The sequence below is a fragment of the Bufo bufo genome, chromosome 3, assembly GCF_905171765.1.
Source record: "Bufo bufo chromosome 3, aBufBuf1.1, whole genome shotgun sequence".
Lineage (NCBI taxonomy): Eukaryota > Metazoa > Chordata > Amphibia > Anura > Bufonidae > Bufo > Bufo bufo.
This window is the reverse complement of record NC_053391.1, coordinates 481,645,034-481,666,073: the sequence shown is the minus strand read 5'-3', so window position 1 is coordinate 481,666,073 and position 21,040 is coordinate 481,645,034. Positions and strand designations below refer to the sequence as shown.

The window sequence follows — 21,040 nt, the reverse complement described above, 5'->3', positions numbered from 1 at the left end:
AGGAGCGGGGAGCGGTATACTTACAGTCCGTGCGGCTCCCGGGGCGCTCCAGAATGACGTCAGAGCGCCCCATGCGCATGGATGACGTGTCCAATGCGATCACATGATCCATGCGCTTGGGGCGCCCTGACGTCACTCTGGAGCGCCCCGGGAGCCGCACGGACGGTAAGTATGCTGCTCCCCCGCTCCCCGCTACACTTTACCATGGCTGCCAGGACTTTAGCGTCCCGGTAGCCATGGTAACCATTCAGAAAAAGCTAAATGTCGGCTCCGGCAATGCGCCGAAACGACGTTAGCTTAAGGGCCGGATCCGGATCAATGCCTTTCAATGGGCATTAATTCCGGATCCGGCCTTGCGGCAAGTGTTCTGGATTTTTGGCCGGAGCAAAAAGCGCAGCATGCTGCGGTATTTTCTCCGGCCAAAAAACGTTCCGTTCCGGAACTGAAGACATCCTGATGCATCCTGAACGGATTTCACTCCATTCAGAATGCATGGGGATAATCCTGATCAGGATTCTTCCGGCATAGAGCCCCGACGACGGAACTCTATGCCGGAAGAAAAGAACGCAGGTGTGAAAGAGCCCTTAGATGTATTCACTTACTGGTGTGACAGATGGTTACCTCATAATATACACACAAAGATGCAACATGCTGCATGCTAATGAGCTGATTGGAGTCTGGCGTGATGTCATTGAGTCCAGCGTATATTTAATTCAGAGCTATAGCCACTCCCCTGCCCACCTGCTGCTGATTCCTATGGAAACAAACTGTCATTCAGCAGCAGGTAGGCGGGGAGAGTCAGGAGCTCATGAATATTCAGGACTCATCATTATCAGCTGGAGCTTTTCAATACAAGATGTTGGCAGATTGACTGGGTCAATTAAAGAAAGTGACCCAGCATTGTGCTAAGAGAATCAGTCACTTATTTATGTTGCCCTTAGTTAGTACACCATAAAACTGGTGACAGGTTCACTTTAATGCTGTACGGAGATCCGTCTCTGTACAGCATTAAAATTTACAACCTCCGACAAGGCGAAGGGAGTTATTTATTAGATTTTTTTTTTTATACTGAAAAAGAAAAAACATTTTAAAACTTTGATCTGTATTTGATTTTTAAACAGAGTTCAGAAGTTATTTACCTACAGTGGGGGAAATAATTATTTGACCCCTCACTGATTTTGTAAGTTTGTCCAATGACAAAGAAATGAAAAGTCTCAGAACAGTATCATTTCAATGGTAGGTTTATTGTAACAGTGGCAGATAGCACATCAAAAGGAAAATCGAAAAAATAACTTTAAATAAAAGATAGCAACTGATTTGCATTTCATTGAGTGAAATAAGTATTTGAACCCTCTAACAAAAAAAGACTTAATACTTGGTGGAAAAACCCTTGTTTGCAAGCACAGAGGTCAAACGTTTCTTGTAATTGATGACCAAGTTTGCGCACATTTTAGGAGGAATGTTGGTCCACTCCTCTTTGCAGATCATCTCTAAATCCCTAAGGTTTCGAGGCTGTCTCTGTGCAACTCTGAGCTTGAGCTCCCTCCATAGGTTTTCGATTGGATTAAGGTCCGGAGACTGACTAGGCCACTCCATGACCTTAATGTGCTTCTTCTTGAGCCACTCCTTTGTTGCCTTTGCTGTATGTTTTGGGTCATTGTCGTGCTGGAACACCCATCCACGACCCATTTTCAGTTTCCTGGCAGAGGGAAGGAGGTTGTCGCTCAGGATTTCCACGATACATGGCTCCGTCCATTTTCCCGTTTATGCGAATAAGTTGTCCTGTGCCCTTAGCAGAAAAACACCCCCAAAGCAAAATGTTTCCACCCCCATGCTTGACGGTGGGGACGGTGTTTTGGGGGTCATAGGCAGCATTTTTCTTCCTCCAAACACAGCGAGTTGAGTTAATGCCAAAGAGCTCTATTTTGGTCTCATCAGACCACAGCACCTTCTCCCAGTCACTCTCTGAATCATTCAGGTGTTCATTGGCAAACTTCAGACGGGCCTGCACATGTGCCCTTCCTGAGCAGGGGGACCTTGCGAGCCCTGCAGGATTTTAATCCATTGCGGTGTAATGTGTTTCCAATGGTTTTCTTGGTGACTGTGGTCCCTGCTAATTTGAGGTCATTAACTAACTCCTCCGTGTAGTTCTAGGATGCTTTTTCACCTTTCTCAGAACCATTGACACCCCACGAGCTGAGATCTTGCGTGGAGCCCCAGAGCGAGGTCGATTGATGGTCATTTTGTGCTCCTTCCATTTTCGAACAATCGCACCAACAGTTGTCACCTTCTCTCCCAGCTTCTTGCTAATGGTTTTGTAGCCCATTCCAGCCTTGTGCAGGTCTACAATTTTGTCTCTGACATCCTTGGACAGCTCTTTGGTCTTTCCCATGTTGGAGAGTTTGGAGTCTGCTTGATTGATTGATTCTGTGGACAGGTGTCTTTTATACAGGTGACTAGTTAAGACAGGTGTCCTTAATGAGGGTGACTAATTGAGTAGAAGTGTCTAACCACTCTGTGGGAGCCAGAACTCTTAATGGTTGGTAGGGGTTCAAATACTTATTTCACTCAATGAAATGCAAATCAGTTGCTATCTTTTATTTAAAGGTTTTTTTTCGATTTTCCTTTTGATGTGCTATCTGCCACTGTTACAATAAACCTACCATTGAAATGATACTGTTCTGAGACTTTTCATTTCTTTGTCATTGGACAAACTTACAAAATCAGTGAGGGGTCAAATAATTATTTCCCCCACTGTAACTCTTGCCTCATCGAGGCATACATTTTAATGCTGTACGGAGACTGATCTCCATACAGCATTAAACCAAAGTTTTAAGCGAAGAGAATTTGGAACTAGGATCCTAAGCTGGCTTTGCTTATCCCTAGTAGACATGTTTTGTTCCTACCCCCAGAAAATCTATTTTAAGTCCAGCCTGTAGAGCATCAAAGGAAAAACACCAACGGGGAAAATACGTTCACAAGGCTGTGTGTGTAAGGGTACTTTCACACTTGCATTGTTGGATTCCGGCAGGCAGTTCCGTCACTGGAACTGCCTGCCAGATCCGGCAATCTGTATGCAAACTGATACCATTTGTAGACGGATGGGGATCCGTCTCACAAATGCATTGCAATACCGGATCCGTCTCTCCGGTTGTCATCCAGAAATACGGATCCGGTATTTATCTCTTTCAAATTTTTAAAGGTCTGCGCATGCGCAGACCGCTAATCCGGATCTGTTTTTCCAGAACACTTGGGGCCAGATCCGGCATTAATGCATTTCAATGGAAAATTTGCTGCATGCTGCGCTATTTTCTCAGTCCAAAAACCGTACAGTGACTGAATTGAAGACATCCTGATGCATACTGAATGGATTGCTCTCCATTCAGAATGCATTAGGATAAAACTGATCAGTTCTTTTGCGGTGTTGAGCCCCTAGGACGGAATTCAATACTGGAAAAGTTTAAAGCAAGTGTTTTAACTAATAATTATTTTTGTCAGTACTGTATGAATTTGCACCCATCCAATCCAGCCTCATCTCTGCTGCCTGGTTAATTCACCTCTCCCACCTTACAGTCCTTTCACTGGCTTCCCAGAGTTCACACAATTTTTTTTCCAAAAGAGTAAAAATACTCCCGTTTTTGAGGAGCATTTTCAGCCGAAGGAGTACAAAAGTTGAAGTAATCCATATATATAATACATAGGTCTAAATAACATTAGGATGGTGCTATTTTTGCAGGAAACCGTTACCAGTCTACTCTAGAATTGTCTTCTATACATAAATAGCAAATTTAGACAATTTGACATTTCTGACTTTTGTGCAATTAAAAAACTCATGTTTTCTCCATCATATTTAAAATATAACACAGATAAAATGGCAAATTATCAGTGCTTTGCATCTCCAGTATTACATTGGCCCATCGGCACCATAATTATCCCCACAATGTTCTGTTGTGTAAATCCAGTGCCCACATATGAGATGACCGAGCAGCGCAGAAATATGTTTGCTGTGATGATGCTGATGGGGCAAAAAAAATACGGGATACACAAAGCACTGCATTAACATGATATAGACTGATATATGACAAATACACTGACTCACTGATCACTGCACCAGCAAGTTTTGGATGAGCAACTGAGCCAGAGCTTGCATTAGCAGGCCCTTGCACAGAACGTACTGGTGCAGTGATCAGTTAATCCAAAGGCTGAGCACCTGAACGGGAGCCTGCTTGTTCAGGGCTCCAGATGGCGACCAAAATAGTCGCCAATGCGACTTAGAATTTACAAATCGCGACAAGACATTTTAGTCTTATCGCCATTTGCGACTAGACCCGCCGCCGCAGCTCTGCCGCTGAATACAGCGGCGGGGCACAGGAGATGAGATTTCTCTTCCCCGCCACCGATGTTCTTCTCAGCAGCGCAGTGGAGAAGGAGTCTCTCCCTCCCTCCTGAGCTGCTGCCGCCAATAAGAAGAGAGACGGGAGGAGGAGGGGAGGGGCTGTGGCCACTGCGCCACCAATGAAGATAACTGACCGGCAGCTGCGCGATCAATTGGAGGAGGCGAGTTAATTAATTTATTTTTTAACCCTCATTGGCACTGCGCCACCAATGTTTTTTATACTGGGGTGTTGGGGGGGCCGCACTGCGCCATTAATGAAGATAACTGAAGATGAAGATAACTGACCTGTTAATACAAATACAGGGGGCGGGTGCCGGAATCCAATAAGCCGGCACCCGACCTATATGACAGGGAGCTGCGATCAGCGGCAGTTAACCCCTCAGGTGCTGTACCTGAGGGGTTAACTGCAGCGGATCGCAGCTCCCTGTCATAGAGGTCTGGTGCCGGCTATTTAATTCCAGCACCCGCCTCCTGTATTTGTATTAACAGGTCAGTTATCTTCATCTTCAGTTATCTTCATTAATGGCGCAGTGCATGGGGAAAAATGCCGGCATTCAGGCAAGTGTTCAGTTTTTTCGCCGGAGATAAAACCGTAGCATGCTACGGTTTTAGCTTTTGCCTGATCAGTCAAAATGACTGAACTGAAGACATCCTGATGCATCCTGAACGGATTGCTCTCCATTCAGAATGCATGGGGATATGTCTGATCAGTTCTTTTCCAGTATAGAGCCCATGTGACGGAACTCTTGCCGGAAATGAAAAACGCTAGTGTGAAAGTACCCTAAAATATTAAGTTTAAATCCCCCCTTTCTCAATTATACATATAAAATATATAAACAATAAATAAATAAACATATTACATAGCGCTGCGTCCGAAGAGTCCAAACTATTAAATTATAAAAAAAAATCTCCTATGCGGTGAGTGCCGTAACAGAAATAAATAAATAAAAACTATCCGATTCGCCATTTTTTAGTCACCTTGTCACCCTAAAAAATAGGATGGTGCTGTTCTATTATGGGCCGAACGTTTCACGAAATGCACGCAGCTTTTTTTTTTTTTTTCTTCGTGGTATTGAGTATCGCAATTCTTTTTTATGGTGACGAAAGCGAATCCAAATTTTGCTATCGAAACAACCCTACGCCGATCTGATCGGTGTAGCGTTGTCACGATACCAAAATTTGGATTCGATTTGGTGACTAAATATTTAATTTGGCTCCTAAATTTTTGAGTTCAGGAGCCAATGGCTACTAGGTATTTTTTTTTTTAGTCTGGAGCACTGTTACCAACGTACCGAGACATACGGATGTCCCCATGACAGTGAGTGGCAGGAGATCTTTGAGACTGGCAACACGTGGTTTGATTTGACATGTTTACCTTGTGGATCAATAGGCGTCTGTGTTGTTTCTGGTACTGGCCACAGCCTTAACCTCCAGGTGTTGCTTTTGTGATCATTTAACTTTCCCTATTTATAGTTTTCTCCCACAATTCTGTGCGGTTTATAGCTTCAGTTGGACCTGTGGATAGCTGGTGTTTGGATCTCGGCTGCCATAGCTTCTTGGACATTAAGTGTTACCTTTCCCTTTTTGTATTTTGGCTTTTCTGTGTTTTGCATTTCTATGTTGTTTTGTATTAGGCCTTAGGGAGACTCCCGTTCATCCTTCCTTTTGGAGGAACAGGTTGTCTCTTTCCTGTCATTAGTACCAAGGTCCTTTAGGGTTAGATAGGACTTTAGGTACTCCTGTGTATGAACTCGCCTACCTCTGGGGTCTGTTCATACTTCAGGGCTTTGATTAGGGTTTTCACTAGGTGTCCATCTTCCTTCCCTAGTTTTTAGGCCTTATTTCCTTTTCCCTTTCCCTTTCCCTTCTATGTTCGGTGTGGGGTTTCCCTCCCCCACTAGAGCGTGACACTGCTGGTACAGTGATCAGTGAGTCCTCTGACTCAGATGCTCAGCCTCTGGACTCACTGATCACTGCACCAGCAGGCTCCAGCTGAGCACCTAACACAGGGAGAACACTGGAGAGTTTAGCATCGTACTTTACATTACGGTGTCAAGACTCTGAGAAGTATAATGACCTCTTGTCTGGCAGTCAGCTTCTCGCCTCTGTCGGCAGCTGCCTCCGCAGTCAGAAAAATGCAGTCATGCTGCACTCTAAGGCCCCTTGCAGACGAGCGTGAGCGGATTAGATCCGGATGCGTTCAGTGAACAATGCGCGATTTCGCAAGCAAGATCATTCAGTTTTGTTTGCTATCATGTTCCGTTTTTATTGCGCAGGTGCAATGCGATTTAATGTGTTTTGCACGCGCGTGATAAAAAACTGAATGTTTACAAACAACATCTCTTAGCAAACACCTGTGAGCATCGCATCCGCACTTGCTTGCGGATGTGATGCGATTTTCACACAGCCCCATTCACTTCTATGGGGCCAGCGTTGTGTGAAAATCGCAGAATATAGAACATGCTGTGATTTTCACGCAACACACAAGTGATGTGTGAAAACTAATGCTCATATACACAGACCCATTGAAATGAATGGGTCCGATTCAGTGTGGGCGCATTGCGTTTGCATCACGCATTGCAGCCGCGCGGAATACTCGCTTGCTTGAAAGGGGCCTAAGTGATCCCAGTGGTCTGCTGTCTGTCCACAGCTCCTTATCAGCTTGTCCCCAGACATCAGTTGGCCTCCTCACTGGCTGCTCTCCCGTCTTCATGGATCTTTCCTCTACCAGCCACTAGTTAGCCTACACAGTCAGGGACTCTGGAGCAACACGGAGAAGCAGCGTGCCGAAATTTGCCAATGAACAGCCTCCCTCCCTAATAACAATCTCCTTCCTCTAGATCAACCTGCAGGATGACAGGCCGAACTGGATGGACAAATGTCTTATTTCGGCCTTATGTACTATGTTTCTTACTTGCTGCTACACCTCTTGGATGTTTTGGGCAAGAGCAGTATTGCTGTGCAGCCCATGGGATTCACAGTGTGCAGTGCGCTGGTTAACTACATGAAAAGCCTTAATGCATATTCATACGCATTAGCCTTTTTTTCAAAGCGTAAAATTGCCTGAACAGGTGTCTATGATGCTTGTACAGGCGTTATTGCCACTTCTGCTGGCTTCCCATCGCCCAGCAAATTAGTTCATAATATTAGCAATGACATACAAGGCTGTGCACAACATGTCCCCTTCATACAACTCTGACCTAATCTCTCAATACATGATACTTGGTCTCCGCGTTTGCTACTCACACAATTTCTCCTATGCATCCCCTATACTCCGGTATTTGCTTACTCAGCACATCAGACTATTCCCTGATCTTTAGAAAACCTACAAAAGCAACCTGAAAACCCACCTCTTCAGGAAAGCCTACAACCCACAATAATTCTACCTCACCCACTGTCTCCTTCCACCTTTCCTTGTAGATTGTAAATCCTCAGCGGCAGGGTCCTCTCTCCCCTCTGTTATTCTGTCAATCATGTTCTTCATACTCATTGTGCTTGTTTATTGATGACCTATTCTCAAGATGGAAAAGCAAAAACACAATGAAACGGCACCCTGCAACACTGAATATATGTAATTGCACTAATGCTGTATTCACTATAGAAATGAACATGATACACTCAGCAAACACACCTTGACCAAAGTCACCTGTGTCCATCCACCACGGCAAGGTGACCATTTTTAGATGGGACCCTACTCTACAATACTCCCCTCCTTGTGCCAGTAGGATCCAGCTATATACTGCTCTAATTTTAAACCGTCTTTGAAATGATGGGTTAATGTAGATTTATAAAATTTTATGTGCAGACTAAGGCCCCCTTCACATGGACGTCGTAGGTGAGGGCTGGATGCGTTTAGGGTGCATTGCGGGAGTAGGCACGCAATTGCAGTCAGTTTTGTCTGCGATTTGTGTTCCGATGTTCAGTTTTTTTCCGCACGAGTGTAATGCGTTAAAATCTCCCTGACAGCAACATAAAAGGAGCTTTACAGTAATTAGATATTACAAAGAAAAAAATAAGGGGTTGGGTCAGCACAACCTGCCTGTAGGTGCAGATCGCTATGGCGAAATACATATACAAACGGAAAATGCAAATGTGATCGCACACTACATCCAGCACTCTGCCCTCCATGCTGGATGAGACATTGGTTTATATTTTGGCCAAAGCATAGTAAGCCACTCACCGCGTCAAGGCTGTCTCATGAGTGGTCCCTAACTCTTGTTCCTACCTGTTCATGGGCCATGACAGCCACATAAAATCCAGGGAATGCAGGTCAGCATGCAAGCCAAGTACACTTTGCTTGTAACCCCGTCCGGTGCCATTACAGCTTTCATCGGATCCAGGGATGCAAGTACCAACATGCATGCTGAACCCACCATATACTTCTCCTGGAGCCAAATGGCTAATGGTAGGTTCTATACAAGCAGACTCAGTTTTATACTGACTTTAAAACCAGCCTCAAGGACAGATTAACTGGTCAGGTGTGCAATGACTCCAAGGAGATCGCCACGCCTCCAATATATACTACAAAGAAAAAAAAAAAAAAAATGCTGATGACTGCATGCTGACCTGCATTCCCTGGATTTTATGTGGCTGTCATGGCCCATGAACAGGTAGGAACAAGAGTTAGGGACCACTCATGAGACAGCCTTGACGCGGTGAGTGGCTTACTATGCTTTGGCCAAAATATAAACCAATGTCTCATCCAGCATGGAGGGCAGAGTGCTGGATGTAGTGTGCGATCACATTTGCATTTTCCGTTTGTATATGTATTTCGCCATAGCGATCTGCACCTACAGGCAGGTTGTGCTGACCCAACCCCTTATTTTTTTCTTTGTAGTATATATTGGAGGCGTGGCGATCTCCTTGGAGTCATTGCACACCTGACCAGTTAATCTGTCCTTGAGGCTGGTTTTAAAGTCAGTATAAAACTGAGTCTGCTTGTATAGAACCTACCATTAGCCATTGGCTCCAGGAGAAGTATATGGTGGGTTCAGCATGCATGTTGGTACTTGCATCCCTGGATCCGATGAAAGCTGTAATGGCACCGGACGGGGTTACAAGCAAAGTGTACTTGGCTTGCATGCTGACCTGCATTCCCTGGATTTTATGTGGCTGTCATGGCCCATGAACAGGTAGGAACAAGAGTTAGGGACCACTCATGAGACAGCCTTGACGCGGTGAGTGGCTTACTATGCTTTGGCCAAAATATAAACCAATGTCTCATCCAGCATGGAGGGCAGAGTGCTGGATGTAGTGTGCGATCACATTTGCATTTTCTGTTAGTAATTAGATATTGATGGCCTATACTCGGGCATCTCCTTAGCATGCCGCCCCCCCCTCCCCCATCACAGGGAAATCTTGTGATTGCATCACTGAGATCATGGGTTCCCTAGCAGTTGTTTGAATGCAAAAGAGGAGTCAAGAGGAGGGCAGTTTCGAAGAATGGAGCATTAATGCACATCTGTGTACGCTTTTCTGTTCACATTTATGGGACTGCCAAGTAAAGCTCCATTAAAATGAACAGACGGGTGGTCACACATGCTTACTACTGCCCCTCTTCCCAAGTAGCACTTGGGGACCAGTGGGACAAGTTGACGGTCTCTTTCAAATAAAAATTGTAATACACTAGAACAGGTGCCAGCTAATTTGGCACGCCACTCTGTTGTGAAACTACAATTCCCAGCATTTACTTCTGTGGGACCTCTAAGAAGTCCAGAGCAAGTGATCATGCTGGAAGTTGAGTGCTGGAGGTTGCCTACCCCTGCCCTGGGACCTATAAAACTGAAAACAATGCATGCTCATCACATCGGCACAGACATGCCCTTTAATATAAACTTGTCTCCAAGGCAATACTTCAACGGGAGAATACTTCAGTACCTCAACATGCAATAGCCTATGGACAGAATTTGTATGAAAAAAGAGACATCGTTGTGCAAAATTGACATGTTTGGATCTGATATTGCAAAGTAGTTAAAGTGGTTGTCACTTCAGCAAATAGCATTTATTATGTAGCGAAAGTTAATACAAGGCACTTACTAATGTATTGTGATTGTCCATAATGCTTCCTTTGCTGGCTGGATTCATTTTTTTATCGCATTATACACTGCTCGTCTCCATGGTTACGACCGCCCCGCAATCCATCAGGGGTGGCCATGCTCACTATAGAAAAAATCACCAGCCTATGTGCGCTCCCACGGTCTCCTTTTCCAGTAGTGTGCAAGCACGGACACCACTGCTGGATTGCGGGGTGGTCGTAACCATGGAAACAAACAGTGTATATTGTGATGGAAAAATGAATAAAACCTACAAAGGAGGCAATATGGACAATCCCAATACATTAGTAAGTGCCTTGTATTAATTGTCTCTACATGGTAAATGCCACGTGCTGAAGTGAGTGAACCCCTTTAAGTTTCAATACTATAACAGTAAAGTGCCACTAAAATGGAGAGTTGTGTAAACGTGCCGGTGTACAGCATCCAAAGCGTTGACGCCAAGAACTGCCATCTTTACTTTATTAGTATGAAATCTTGTCACACTTACATGATTTGGACACTGTTGTATTAGCTTGAGGCTTTCTTGTGATGTATAGCTAAGTACAAGTGTTCTTCAGATGCATTTTTTTATTAATAAGTTCCCTTTGTAATATTTTGCAGGATCAGTTATGCCCTTGCAGGAGGTTTACACCCAGTTGGGTTTCATGTAATCAACATCATATTGCATTGCATGGTGTCTGTCCTGATGCTTGATGTCTTTTCACTACTGTTCAGTGGCGGAGAATGTGACAAAGGAAAAAAAATAATTTATGTCCCCAAGGCAGCATTACTGAGTGCTTTGTTGTTTGCAGTTCATCCAGTACATACAGAATGTGTAAGTATATGATCCACCTTCCCTCCTGCAAGACAATATTAATCTGCACTGGTACAGTGCACCACAGAGTCATTTCTGATCATACTCCCATTTCAATATTATTATTTTTTTTAGGATATTTCTTATTTTCGTTGTTTTTTGTGACAGACCCTATGGTACATGAGTGATGCTTGTAGCAGGTGTTTTGTGGAAGTAGGGGTACAGATTCTTGGAAACAGTCACGTGAAAAATCCCTGTGGTCTGCCATCTGTACTGCGTTTTATAAATGCTATCCAAATATACATTATATTTTTTAACCCCTTCTGCACCTTAATGTACTATCAGCTGAGCTCTCGCTGTAACTGAGATTAGATAACTCTGATCCCACCTGTTTAACCCCCTAAGTGCCACTGTTAGAAGTGACTGATTGCCCCACTGACCACCTTCTCCTAACCCGCAAAACAATTGCAGTGTGCTGTGGCAGCAAGAGGCCTAACAATGGCCTCTTGGGTCTGCCCTCTCCAGAAACATTGTATTGTATTGTACTAGTGATCACTGTGTTAGAAGTTCCTTAGTGGGAACTAACCCCTTAACCCCTTAAGGACACATGACGTATGGGTACGGCATGTTTCCCGAGTCCTTAAGGACACATGACGTACCGGTACGTCATGTGTTGTTCCGATCACTGCCGCCCGGCCGGCTGTGATCGGAACAAGGTGCCTGCTCAAATCATTGAGCAGGCACCTCGGCTAAATGCGCGGGGGGGTCCCGTGACCCCCCCATGTCCGCGATCGCAACAAACCGCAGGTCAATTCAGACCTGCGGTTTGTTGCGCTTTCTGCTGTTTCTGATCGCTGCGGTCCCTGACCGCGGCGATCAGAAACTTTAGTGTGCCGAAAATATATTTTTATCACCCCCCCCTGCACCTCTGAATGATTTTAGCCCGGTGGGAGGTGCAGGGGGGGTGTTGCGGGCGGTGGGGGCGGTGCGGGAGGCGGGCGGTGCGGCAGGCGGGATCGCGATCCCCCGCCCGCCTCCCATTGAATAATCGTTGGTGTAGAGTGGGTATACCAGGGTGCCAGCACATTGCTGGCACCCTGGTATAAACGGCTGACATCGGTGATGCGATGTCAGCCGTTTAACCCTTTCCATACAGCGGTCCGTACGGACCGCTGTATGGAAAAAGTTAACAGTAAGAGGGAGCTCCCTCCCTCTCCGATCGGGGGGCTGCTGTGCCTTTGCAGCCCCCCGATGGAGAGGGAGAGAGCTCCCAGACAGCCCCCCGCCAGATCCCATCCTTACCCTTCCCCGTCTGCGAAGTTCTGAGCAGACGGGGAAGGTTCCCATGGCAACAGGACGCCTCTCAGGCGTCCTGCTGTCCATGGTGCTGAACAGATCTGTGCTGAAAGCATAGATCTGTTCAGTGTAAGTAAAATACAGTACAGAACAATATATATTGTACTGTACTGTATTATACAGACATCAGACCCACTGGATCTTCAAGAACCAAGTGGATCTGGGTAAAAAAAAAAGTGAAAAAAAAGTGAAAAAAAAGTAAAAATCCAAAAACACATTTATCACTGATTAAAAATTAAAAAAATAACATTCCCTACACATGTTTGGTATCGCCGCGTCCGTAACGACCTGATCTATAAAACGGTCATGTTACTTTACCCGAACGGTGAACGCCATAAAAATAAAAAATAAAAAACTATGATGAAATTGAAATTTTGCTCACCTTACTTCCCAAAAAAAGGTAATAAAAGTGATCAAAAAAGTCGCATGTACGCCAAAATTGTAGCAATCAAACCGTCATCTCATCCCGCAAAAAATGAGACCCTACTTAAGATAATCACCCAAAAACTGAAAAAACTATGGCTCTTAGACTATGGAGACACTAAAACATAATTTTTTTTGTTTCAAAAATGAAATCATTGTGTAAAACTTACATAAATAAAAAAAAAGTATACATATTAGGTATTGCCGCGTCCGTATCGACCGACTCTATAAAAATATCACATGACCTAACCTCTCAGGTGACCACCGTAAAAAAAAAAAAAAAAAAACTGTGTAAAAAAAGCAATTTTTTGTCATCTTACATCACAAAAAGTGTAATAGCAAGCGATCAAAAAGTCATATGCACCCCAAAATAGTGCCAATCAAACCGTCATCTCCTCCCGCAAAAAATGAGACCCTACTTAAGATAATCGCCCAAAAACTGAAAAACTATGACTCTTAGACTATGGAGACACTAAAACTTTTTTTTGTTTTAAAAATGAAATCATTGGGTAAAACTTACATAAATTAAAAAAATGTAATACATATTAGGTATCGCCGCGTCCGTGACAACCTGCTCTATGAAATTACCACATGATCTAACCTGTCAGATGAATGTTGTAAATAACAAAAAAAAAAAACGGTGCCAAAAAAGCTAATTCTTGTTACCTTGCCGCACAAAAAGTGTAATATAGAGCAACCAAAAATCATATGTACCCTAAACTAGTACCAACAATACTGCCACCCTATCCCGTAGTTTCTAAAATGGGGTCACTTTTCTGGAGTTTCTACTCTAGGGGTGCATCAGGGGGGGCTTCAAATGGGACATGGTGTCAAAAAAACAGTCCAGCAAAACCTGCCTTCCAAAAACCGTATGGCATTCCTTTCCTTCTGCGCCCTGCCGTGTGCCCGTACAGCGGTTTACGACCACATATGGGGTGTTTCTGTAAACTACAGAATCAGGGCCATAAATAATGAGTTTTGTTTGGCTGTTAACCCTTGCTTTGTAACTGGAAAAAAAATATTAAAATGGAAAATCTGCCAAAAATGTGAAACTTTGAAATTGTGTCTCTATTTTCCATTAAATCTTGTGCAACACCTAAAGGGTTAACAAAGTTTGTAAAATCAGTTTTGAATACCTTGAGGGGTGTAGTTTCTTAGATGGGGTCACTTTTATGGAGTTTCTACTCTAGGGGTGCATCAGGGGGGCTTCAAATGGGACATGGTGTCAAAAAAACAGTCGGCGCACCTTTCACTCTACGCCCCGCTGTGTGACCGTACAGTAGTTTACGGCCACATATTGGGTGTTTCTGTAAATGGCAGAGTCAGGGCAATAAAGATACAGTCATGTTTGGCTGTTAACCCTTGCTTTGTTAGTGAAAAAAATGGGTTAAAATTGAAAATTAGGCAAAAAAATGAAATTCTCAAATTTCATCTCCATTTGCCAATAACTCTTGTGCAACACCTAAAGTGTTAACGACGTATGTAAAATCAGTTTTGAATACCTTGAGGGGTGTAGTTTCTTAGATGGGGTCACTTTTAGGGAGTTTCTCCTCTAGGGGTGCATCAGGGGGCTTCAAATGGGACATGGTGTAAATAAACCAGTCCATAAAAATCAGCCTACCAAAAACCAAACAGCGCACCTTTCACTCTACGCCCCGCTGTGAGGCCGTACAGTAGTTTACGGCCACATATTGGGTGTTTCTGTAAACAGCAGAGTCAGGGCAATAAAGATACTGTCTTGTTTGGCTGTTAACCCTTGCTTTGTTAGTGGAAAAAATGGGTTAAAATGAAAAATTAGACAAAAAAATCAAATTCTCAAATTTCCTCCCCATTTGCCAATAACTCTTGTGCAACACCTAAAGGGTTAACAATGTATGCAAAATCAGTTTTGAATACCTTGAGGGGTGTAGTTTCTTAGATGGGGTCATTTTTGGGTGGTTTCTATTATGTAAGCCTCGCAAAGTGACTTCAAACCTGAACTGGTCCCTAAAAATTGAGTTTTTGTAAATTTCGGAAAAATTTCAAGATTTGCTTCTAAACTTCTAAGCCTTATAACATCCCCAAAAAATAAAATATCATTCCCAAAACAATTCAAGCATGAAGTAGACATATGGGGAATGTAAAGTCATCACAATTTTTTGGGGTATTACTATGTATTACAGAAGTAGAGAAACTGAAACTTTGAAATTTGCAAATTTTTCCAAATTTTTGGTAAATTAGGTATTTTTTTGTGCAAAAAAAATAATTTTTTTGACTTCATTTTACCAGTGTCATGAAGTACAATATGTGACGAAAAAACAATCTCAGAATGGCCTGGATAAGTCAAAGCGTTTTAAAGTTATTAGCACTTAAAGTGACACTGGTCAGATTTCCAAAAAATGGCCTGGTCCTTAAGGTGAAAATGAGCCCGGTCCTTAAGGGGTTAATGACCCAGCCATTTTTTTTCCTCCCGACCTTCCAAAAACCGTACGTTTTATAATTTTCTATTCACAGTCATATGAGGCTTTCTTTTTTTGTGGGACAAGTTGTATTTTTCTAATGGTACAGTTTAATTTATAATGGCTTGTATTGGCAAAATGGGGGGAAAAATGTTGTGCGGTGAAATACAAAAAAAAACAAACAAAAAACAACGCAATTCCTGCATGTTTTTTTGGGCTTTATGGTGTTCATTGTGTTTACTGTGATACCAAGATTATGTAGTTTTTATTATGTTTTACTACTTAAAAAAAAAATAATAACTTTTGTGAAAAATATTTGCATCCCCATATTATGACAGGTATAACTTTTTGTATTTTTGTCTACAGAGCTGTATCATGGCCTGTCTTTTAAGGGCTGAGCTGTAGTTTTTCTCGCCCATATTCATTGGGGGACACAGAAACCGTGGGTATAGCTATGTCCTCTAGGAGGCGTTGTCACTAGATAAAGCTGTTAGCTCCTCCCCTGGCAACTATACCCCCTCCAGCCTGGAGAGAGAGCTTCAGTTTTTTCTAGTGTCAATAGGAGACAAGATCTCCCTGATCTCCTGAAGATTTTTTATTTTAGTTTATTTTTTCCTTCTTTTCAGATGGGAAAACAGTGGACTCCTCGCCTCCCTGGTCACCCGCACTGCTGCCTCCCCCACAGATGACAAGGTGGACCAGGGCAGCCTCACTCCCCTGCTTCCCGCCAGCCAAGGGGTCACCCATCCAAGCCCCCCTTTTCCAGCGTCCTGCCACTACAGTGCCAGTAGCTGAAGGGGTGACCCTGCTGGACCAGAGGAGGGGTGAAGATGGCGGCAGGAAAGAGAAGAGAGGTGAGTACACGGTACTAGGTGAGTATTTAACCCTCCTGGCCCTCCCTCACTCTTGGTAATGGTCTTCATCCCGTGAGGCCATTTCCAGCTCCCATGAGGCCATTTCCAGCTCCCCTGAGGCCATCAGTACCCCTCTTGTTGTCTCCAAGCAGGGACATCAGCACATGGGGGGTTAATACCGCCGTCCGGAGCGCACATGCAGAGAGGGGAGCGCAGGAGGCTCCCGCTCCCCGACAGTAATCCTAAGGTGGAGAAGGGGCCGGCACTTCACTATTGCGGCACCTACCTCATTACCACCCCCTTCGGGAGTGGACGCCGTCCTCGCCGCTCCGGAGGGGGTTACATGCATACTTTCGGCCGGCACCGCATCGGTGCTCCGGCCACGATATTCTTATCCCGGCCCGCGGGGTTCAGCCCCCGTCCGTTGCCGGGCAGGCGCATTCGCCGCTGCTCTGTTCATGTGGCCGGCCGATGCAGGGCTACCATGCCCTGCTAGGCCGCAAACTTCGTCCCCTGGAAGGGGGGGGCGGGGGGGGCGGGGTATTGGGCCTCTCTAGCGCAAATTATTCCCGCCACACTCCCCCTCCCCAGAAACATGCTGAGCTCCGCCCCTGGTCCTCAACTGGCCTTAACCCTTTCTGCGGCCACCTCTAGGCGGGCATATCTGGGGATCTGCTCTAGTGCAGGTTTTGTAATGGGGAAAAACTTAACCCCTTCCTGCCTCTGGTGCACTTGAGGCCGGCACCTTGGTTTAAAAAATAAATTAAATAAATAAATAAAACAGATGTGCGCCATACGAGTCCCCCTCCTCTGCCCTCTCTACTGCAGGACCACCCTGTCTGGTGGTATCACGCTGGGCCCGTGTCATATCGGACAAGGAGCACCTCTCATAGTTCCCAATCCGCCCTCCGGGGCCGTTTGGTTGATAATTCTCCACCTTCGCAGATCCGTGGAGGACAGCTGAAGTATTCCCAATCCACCCTTTGGGTCGTTTGGTTGATAATTCTCCACCTTCGCAGATCCGTGGAGGACAGCTGAAGTTTTCCCAATCCGCCCTCCCGGGCCGTTTGGTTGATAATTTCCACCTGCGCAATTCAGTGAAGGCCCTATGCAGGATTTCCAATCCGTCCTCTGGGGCCGTTTGATAATTCTCCACCTCCGCAATATAGTGGAGAGCCCCTGGAATTCCCAATCCACCCTCCGGGGTCGTTTGGTTGATAATTCTCCCCCAGCGCATTCAATATAGGACCTCCGACATCCCAAATCCACCCTCCTGGGTCGTTTTGGTTGATAATTCCCCACCTACGCAATCCAGTGGGGGCCCACTGGAACTCCCAGTCCACCCTCTGTGGTCGTTTGGTTGATATTCTCTGCCAGCGCCGTTCAATTAGGGACCTCTGTCCTCCCAATCCACCCTCCCAGGTCGTTTGGTTGATAATTCAGCACCTGTGCGATCCACCCTCCGGAGTCGTTTGATTAATAATGCACCGCCTGCGCGATACGGTGGACAGACCTCTAGAATTCCCATTCCACTCCCTGGGTCGTTTGGTTGATAAGTCCCCACCTGCGCAGTCTGCAACTGCCAGGGGCGATATTTTAAAGGGTAGACCTGCGTGCTAGCGGACCAAAGCAGGTCATCTTCTCCTCAGATATCTCCACACCCCCTCCCTTCCTCCCCGGGTCACATTCGGGCGCACCCTCTCTCACAGGAGCGGGTCCGTCCGAGGGAGGGGGGGGGAGGAGAATCACTGATGCACTCCCACTGGTCACAGGACTCGCCATATGCACTAGTTCTCGCCGTGGGCATTAACCCCCCTTCTTAGGTGGGGTATTTTCCCTACCACTGGCTTCAGTACTCTGTACGCATTCCACCTTCCATAGGTAGGGTAATTGCACCACCATTGGATACAGTCCGACTGTCGCGCTATCCTTCCATAGGCGGAGTGTTTCACATCACTGTACTTCCTGCCTGCCTTACCCCCTTTCGCAAGTGATTCACTAGTGGGGGAATATCTGAACATCTTCAGATACGGCAGTTCAACAGTCAGTACTCGACGGTGCCCGGTACTCTTACTCTAGTACTATATGAGTGCCGCCAGTGGATACGGTAGCTATTCCTCATTGTGTACTTTTGGTGCTGGTTTTGGCCATGCAGCCTTTCGCTAATGCTAGAGTTTGTGGTCGCTGCAGTGGGACATCCCCTCAGGTGGGGGCACTACCCTGGCGCCAGCGTGGCAGTTGCTCCTGTTCAGCGCCGTTCCAGGTAGAGTTTTTAAGGTTGCTCTATTTAAACTGGGGCAGTATGGTACATGGCTTCTACGGATAGTCTCGGGCCTCCCTCTCAGTTTTTGCGCTGACAGGGCAAGCGCTGGCTACTACTGTGGGAGCGGTATTGCGTTACCACTACATACTTGGGTTCTGTCTGTTCAGCTCTTTAGTCAGGTGATGGACTCTTCTAGCACTAGGTTCGGTGGCCTTTGCGGGTGGCCCCCTCTTCTGCTGGGGTATGGGGCTAGCAATACAGTGTGACCCCCCCCCCCTTGCCTGGCTTCCTCCTCAGGCAGAGTTTTTTGCGCAGCGACTTAATCCTTGTCTACTTCTGTATAGCGCCAGTCTCAGACGGGAAATGGGCTTGGACTAGCCTATTATTCCCCTGTCCTTTTCCTCCTCTGGATCATGGTTCTGACACCCCGCATGCCTTGGTAGTTCCTATGTTACTACCTTCCCTCATCTGCATTGCACGGGGTATTCTTTTGGTGGCCTTCCATTCCAGACACGCTCCGGTCCCGACTGGTGGGCTGTGGCGCCCTCCACATCCCTCCTTCTATGGGGACTCCTTCCATGGGTGTGGGTGTGCTAACGGCATCTACATGAAAGCTCCCCACCTTCTCTCCCGAGCAGGAGCTCCGGAAGCATACGACATGGATGCCCTGACATCTCCTTGGCGGGAGTTCTCTTTCCTTACGTGTTTCTTCTCTCCTACCGAAGGTTCTACGGAGGATCATATGGAGGGTATTCCGACAAATCCTAGTCGCTCCGGATTGCCCCCGTCGCGCGTGGTACGCCGACCTCGTTCTCCTTCCAGGAGATGTCCCTTGTTACTGCCACTCAGAGACTACCTTCTTTCAGGGTCTGGTCTTGCATCGGCATTTAGGGTCTTGGTTGACGGCATGGCTATTAAAACTGTTATCCCAAGGATCTATTATAGGACCTGGCGGTCCTCCTGGGCTTCTATGAAAGCCGGGACTTTCCCTCACTCCGTTTTTTCTCTCTCCACGGTCCTATCCTTTCTACAATCAGGGTTGGACCTTCGTTTAGCCCTTAGTTTTGATGGTTCAGGTATTGGCGCTTCTATCCTGGGGCAGCTTCCAGCATCCTCTGGTGCCCATGGAAACTTTCCTTCAGGGAGTGGCACATACTGTTCCTCCGTACCGTCCTTTACCGCCTTGGGATCTGAATATAGTTCTCTCACCGTTCCAGTCTTCTCCCTTTGAGCCCTTGGGGAGATATCTCTCCGGCTCCTGTCCTAGAAGGTGTTTTTTTCTTGTGGCTCTCACATCCATCAGACGGGTGTTCGAGTTGGGGATGCTCTCTTGCAGAGAACCTTCCTGGGTCTTCGCAAGGGTAAGGCGGTTCTCTGGCCCATTCCCTTTTTCTCCCGAAGGTGGTCTCTGTCTTCCACATCAAAGTAGAAATTCCTTCCTTCACTCTCCCTCTCCTTCACTCCCTAGGGAAGGGAGTTAAGTCATTGACGTCAGGGCTCTGATCATTATTGGCAGCCTCCAGTCCCTTCTGGCGTACGGAACCCCTCTTTTGTCATCTGGAGTTTCCACGTAAAGGATTGGCGGACTCCGAGGTGGCAATTGCATGATGGATTCGGTCTGCAAATGCTGTACCTTCCGCACCGGTGCGGGGTTCCGCCCTTAGGTGTCACGGCTCCATTGAGCGGTGGACGCTTCTTGGGCTCTGAGGTATCGCGCCTCGGCTGTGCAGTTGTATAACGCGGCTACCGGTCCTCCTTACACATATTCACAAAGTTTTTCCAGGTGCATTCTTATGCATCGGCGGCCGCTGCTTAGCCTGCAAGGTCTTGCAGGCGGCAGTTTCTTAGCTACCAGCAGGGATGCTTGCTTCCATGGGTCTGTGGTTTTTTCCCTCCCCGTGGACTGCTCTTGAACGTCCCACGGTTTCTGTGTCCCCAATGAATATGGGCGAGAAAAGGAGATTTTTGTATAACTTACCAGTAAAATCTCTTTCTCGCTCTTCATTGGGGGACACAGCACCCACCCAGTAGTGTCGTTCGGCCACAGTGTGGCAGTTGCTGGTTAGAACCCTGTTGGGTCTTTTGGCATGGTTGGTGTTCCATGTTTTTTTCGTTGGTTTACTTGTTTCTCCTACTGCTTCTCACAAACTGAAGCTCTCTCTCCAGGCTGGAGGGGGTATAGCTGCCAGGGGAGGAGCTTACAGCTTTATCTAGTGTCAACGCCTCCTAGAGGACATACCCACGGTTTCTGTGTCCCCCAATGAAGAGCGAGAAAGAGATTTTACTGGTAAGTAATACAAAAATCTCCTTTTACTGGTACCATTTTAAGGTACATATACATTTTTGATAACTTTTTTTTTTTTTTTTAGGTGGGGGCAAGTTAGAAAATAGACATTTTTACTTTTTTTCCATTATGGCATTAACCATGCATGATAAATATTTTTTGACTTTAATAGTTTGGATA

The 21,040-nt window shown here is 45.9% G+C and overlaps 1 protein-coding gene across 2 annotated transcripts in view; it reads left to right on the top strand.

Annotated features, from left to right (window-relative positions):
- TMTC4 (transmembrane O-mannosyltransferase targeting cadherins 4) overlaps positions 1 to 21,040 on the top strand; it is a 163,854-nt gene that overhangs the window by 50,376 nt on the left and 92,438 nt on the right. For both annotated transcript variants that reach the window (XM_040425259.1, XM_040425258.1), the window contains one exon: positions 11,050 to 11,263. In XM_040425259.1, coding sequence (XP_040281193.1) covers positions 11,050 to 11,263 — 214 coding nt within the window. The remainder of the gene's footprint in view (positions 1 to 11,049; positions 11,264 to 21,040) is intronic.